General features: G+C 39.5%; 1 protein-coding gene across 1 annotated transcript; it reads left to right on the top strand.

The window, feature by feature from the left end:
- The first annotated feature begins 299 nt into the window (after positions 1–299).
- On the top strand, positions 300–4,879 carry ghitm (growth hormone inducible transmembrane protein). The gene is made up of 9 exons (XM_031315656.2): positions 300–434; positions 829–988; positions 1,855–1,957; positions 2,253–2,364; positions 2,485–2,626; positions 2,822–2,930; positions 3,139–3,327; positions 3,946–4,117; positions 4,234–4,879. The coding sequence occupies exons 2-9, from the start codon at positions 857–859 to the stop codon at positions 4,319–4,321; spliced, it is 1,047 nt and encodes a 348-aa protein (XP_031171516.1). The 5' UTR covers positions 300–434; positions 829–856; the 3' UTR covers positions 4,322–4,879.
- The last annotated feature ends 304 nt before the right edge of the window (positions 4,880–5,183 follow it).

The raw sequence follows: 5,183 nt of genomic DNA on the forward strand, positions 1-5,183 counted from the left end.
GCAGCCCTACTCTGACATGTCTCATTTGTGCATGTGTGTAGTGTGTTCTAACAACAGAGTGAAAACATTGTAGTACTTTCCCCACTGGGAATCAATAAAAAGTATAAATTAAATTACGTTTGAGACTTTAATCAGGCTACCCTTTGCTGATTAAATAATACATCTGCACTTTTACTTATATTAAACATTGAACTTTGCTCAAAGGAGTATTTTTATTTACATTTTGGTATTTCTATTTGATCTATTATAATCTGAATAGGCCTACTTCTTAAACAACTGATTATGGAGCCCGAATTAGGACTACAATTCCCATCAAACCTGTCGCATAATGATGACGCACGAATAGAGAATTTTCACGAAGGTTGCAAAACAATTGCGTCAGTAAGTTGCGCACTACAGTTTCCAGAAAGGTGAACGTCGAACATTGCTCTCTTTGGTAAGTAACTTTAATTTACATCTGAATTTCTCGAAATAGGACATCAGACAATTCATTGTTAGTGCTTATAGTTAATGGATGTGGTCTGGCTGAACATCGTAATACCAGAAGTTGCCAAAGACTAGCGAAATTAGTCTTTAACGTTCCGCAGCTAGCATAATGTCATGTGAGCTAACGTTAGATTACTAACGTGAAATGTTATGATATCAAACTGTATTTTTTTTCTTCAGTAAATGGCCAATGGTATTGCTACAGTACTTTTAACAGTGTTGCCTAACTGGTTTGTGACTTTACTCAAATATACTGTAGGCCTATGTGTTAAAATGTGTTTAAACATTATGTAACATGACTGTCGCTTACTGTAAGTTACCAGACGCTCTGTTTATCTTTCAGACTGATACAGGATAATATATTGTAACCATGCTGGTGGCGAGGTTGACGTGCCTGAGGAGTCTTCCTCTCTCCGGGCTCCGTCCTGTGCTGTCACAGGGCTCCCCAGCCCTGAGAACACCCACCCTGAAGGCCTGTCCACCCCTGCTCAGGCCCCAGCAGGTACTGTCAACACCAACAGGCTGCTATTCATGGCTCTCTAACACTTCTTTAAGCTTTCTAATTGCTGCTTTAACTTTCCATTATGACCGCACCAGTACCACAACTAACGTTACTATTACTTTGTACCACTCTTACTAAGATTAGACCCTTGTCTTGAGTCAACAGATATTGAAATACACACACGGTCAAATAAAATTAGGTAGTGGGCCCTGAATGCAAAGGAAATATTGCACATGATACGTCACGCCTCAAATCACTAGAATGTTTTTTAAAACATCCAATTCTATTTTCAATCTGTCATGCATATTTTCAGTATATGTACCTTTTTGTTGACGGATGGATAAAGATAGCAAACAATGTCTACATTGGATAGAAACAGACTAAATGTTTGTTATGAAGCAAGTCTAATGTCTCAGATTTTACCAATTGCCTCTACCAGGGCCATGGATGGAGCAAAGTGATTGGCCTTAGAGTGACCTGCAGGGTAGGAAGCTGCAGTCTAATATTCAGAATGTATGACAGTGTCATTATTTTGAGTTGTTGGCAACAATTCAGAGGTCTGACGCAAAGCTTAAAAAATAGTCCTGTAATAGGTGGGTCACAAATTTGAACCCTGAAGCAGCTGTCTTGTACCATCAGTGCCCCTGTTAATTGAATTTAAACATCTTTCTCTGTAGTTTCTGTCATCACGACTGCAAACAAAACACCTACACTGTGAAATGATAGTTGAAATGAAGTTCACTGAAATGGTGTATCCACACCACAGCATGATCGTTTTCAGTTTTTATTAACAAGGGTGGGTGTGAAATCCCAGCCACAAAATCAACAATTGCAGTTTTGTGTAACATTTATTTTTCTTTCACCAGGGTTATTCCTCCAAGGCCAGATTTGGTTTCCGCCGTGGGAAGACAACCAAAGACCAGCTCAAAGAAGCAGCTTTTGAACCAGCAACAGATACCGCCATTAGAAGTAATCACTATTACATATACTAGTTAAAGATACTATTACATGCTGTTACATAGAGTGCACTGTTACATAACTGAACTGAACTATGTTATGCTATCCACTCTCTTGAACAAGCTAACTTATAATGAGTTTGCATAGTTTAGATCCTTCTTTGATGGCTATCTAAATTGCCATAATGCCAAAATCTCCTATTGAATCACAAATCCTTTATCTGTGACAGTCACTGTGTTTTTTTGTTGTTGTAATTTTTAATGCATGCAATGGAAAATATGTAAAATATTAATTGTTGTGTCCACAGTTGACAGCATGGGAAGACTGGTTCTGGCTGGAGGTGCAGCAGTTGGCCTTGGAGCTTTGTGCTACTATGGACTCGGCATGTCCAATGAAATCGGTGCCATTGAGAAAGCAGTGTGAGTAGCAGCTTTGTGTACAAGCAGCTCTTTAATTTTGTTTTGAAGCATAGGCCAGTAGAAAATATTTGTTACCTTCTAAGACCTCTATATTCACCTGGCTCTTCTCTCTCTGTGCAGGATCTGGCCTCAGTATGTGAAGGACAGGATCCACTCCACCTACATGTACTTTGCAGGCAGTATTGGATTGACGGCTTTGTCAGCTGTAGCAGTGAGCAGGACCCCGGCACTTATGGGTCTGATGATGAGAGGATCTTGGCTGGTAAGCTTTATAACTCAAGTAGACCCAACACAGGTCCTCACTGCATTGCAACATTTATTTTCAAATTAAATTTAAGGCTAATACGCAAAAGAGCTGGTTTGGTAATATCTGTACTTTTCAAAACTGACTCATAGAACATGTTTAGGTGTATTTACCAGTTATTAATATGAATGCCTGATGATTGTTCTAACCCAGGCTATCGGAGCAACTTTTGCGGCTATGATTGGTGCCGGCATGCTGGTCAGGTCCATTTCATATGAGCAGAGCCCGATACCCAAACACCTGGCTTGGATGTTCCATGGAGGTTTGTAAGACAATGTCTTGTGGAAAATGATTATGCTATTATGTTGTCTCACTCAGCCGTTATTTCTCTTATGTAGCTGCCTCAGTTTGACACGAGAGGGCAGTCATGTAAAGGCAGAGAATAACATCTAGACGTTTGGCACAGATCTGTGTTGTTGTTTGTTGTGAATTTGGTATTCAGTTGTCTTTTTACTTAATTTACTGATTAGGTGTGATGGGGGCTGTCATCGCTCCCCTTACTCTCCTGGGAGGGCCTCTGGTGATGAGGGCCGCCTGGTACACCGCAGGAATCGTGGGAGGTCTGTCCACTGTGGCAATGTGTGCCCCTAGTGAGAAGTTCCTCAATATGGGCGGGCCATTGGCTGTTGGCTTTGGAGTGGTCTTCGCTTCCTCAATTGGTTAGTATAATGCAGTTTCACCTCTTAAACTTGGTCTCAGGTGCACTACAGGCAGTACTGAATGCAAGTTTTGGGGTTTTCAGACTGAAAATAGCATTGCGTTAAAAATAAAGTTAGAGTACAGAAGTGTGAGCATCTTAGCAAAATGTCAATAAGTTAAATGACATCACGTGTACATAATGCCATTTAATGCTTAGACGATAGCCAGGTATAAGGTGTTTTTATGAGAAAATTCACTGACACAACTAATCTATTTTGCAAATTATTTTGGTTGATGTCACACAAAAGAAAAGTATCTTTGTTCTGCAGGAATTAATTTGCATAATCTATAAAATAAATAGCACACATATCTACCAATTATGATGCTGTCAGATAAAATAGAACAATTTGTCACATACATGTATGTTTATTAATAGTTTATTTGCTGAAATCAAGTTCTGTGCCAAGCAGCTTAACATCTCATTCATTTTTATAAACCCTTTAGGAAGGTAGCTCATACATACATAGCTCAGCTACATACATACATATTATAATTATTATAATTAATTATTTAGGTCTGTGTGCTATCACTGAATCTGTGCTTGTCAGTCTCGCAGCGAATCTTCTTGTCTTTTTCAGGATCAATGTTCCTGCCACCCACCTCAGCGTTCGGAGCAGGCCTGTACTCTGTGGCCATCTACGGAGGCCTGGTCCTGTTCAGCATGTTCCTCCTCTATGACACACAGAAGGTCATCAAGAGGGCAGAGACACACCCACTCTATGGTGTACAGAAATATGACCCCATTAACGCGTAAGTCACACCAGAAAATATTCACTCGCACTATTACACTTTAAATGCTGTTTTCAGCAGAATGCTAGTAATGTACTTGCACCAAGGTAGGGATCTCATTCTTCTTTATCGTACAGGTGTATGGGGATTTACATGGACACACTGAACATCTTCATGAGACTGGTGATGATTCTGGCTAACGGCGGCGGCGGCAAAAGAAAGTAAACAGCAGCATTCTGACTTGAGCTTCAGTTTTACCTTCCACAGAGCTAAACAAAAACATATTTTATTACTAGCAGCATACGCCAAGTGTTCTCTTAGTGATTAACTGGTAAATATACATGAATACTTTGCAAAAGTGTAAAGAAGAGGATTGCACTGTCAAAAAGACCAATCGTTGTATATTGATAACACCCTGAGAGCTCTTACCTTGGTTGTGGAAGTATCTGGTTAACCCTGGGGGTTACAGATGAGTCTTTCAGCATCGTTTTGCCTGCCTCAGATGTTGTTTGTATTCTTCATGTTTTGTATTTATTTCAACTTGATGGTGATGTGTTTCTGTTTCTATAAGGATGAAAGTTCAAGAATATCTGGTATGTGCAAAAGAAATGCCACACATGTCAATCACAGACTGGTTCAGACTCAGTACAATAAATGACCACAGTATACACTGATATTGCACTTATGTGATGGGTTAAAGTGGTTGGCACTAGTTCATATATTTCTGAGAAAATAAACAGTAATTTCAACAATGGAATCACTCAATAAACAAGTCAAAAGTGATGTTTTTTGTCAGATGGTTTCGTTACCTATGTTGAAAAGTGATCATAAAATCCAGCAGAGGTTGAGCTGAGATGACTCCTGTTATAGGCCTTTTTCACAAAACACAGTAGGTATGTCACGGTAGGAAAAGCCCTATTATTAAATACTAAAATTAATTATGGCTGAATTCTATTTAGCTGCTTTGGTGTCAGGGTCCTGGTATTATGCAAGCTGGCTCACTCACTACTTGCTGGTACACTTGAATAGAGCCATTGTTAATATGTTTTTAGTAACTCCTTTGCTACTTTGGCAAGTCACCAAGAAC

Source organism: Sander lucioperca, chromosome 22 (assembly GCF_008315115.2).
Source record: "Sander lucioperca isolate FBNREF2018 chromosome 22, SLUC_FBN_1.2, whole genome shotgun sequence".
In the NCBI taxonomy this organism is placed as follows: domain Eukaryota; kingdom Metazoa; phylum Chordata; class Actinopteri; order Perciformes; family Percidae; genus Sander; species Sander lucioperca.

Bases quoted from the DNA above. Each gene is read 5' to 3' on its own strand.
- ghitm (XM_031315656.2), top strand. From the start codon at position 857: ATGCTGGTGGCGAGGTTGACGTGCCTGAGGAGTCTTCCTCTCTCCGGG. The intron at 989-1,854 runs GTACTGTCAACA...TTCTTTCACCAG, and splicing joins CCCTGCTCAGGCCCCAGCAG to GGTTATTCCTCCAAGGCCAG. The intron at 2,365-2,484 runs GTGAGTAGCAGC...CTCTCTGTGCAG, and splicing joins GGTGCCATTGAGAAAGCAGT to GATCTGGCCTCAGTATGTGA.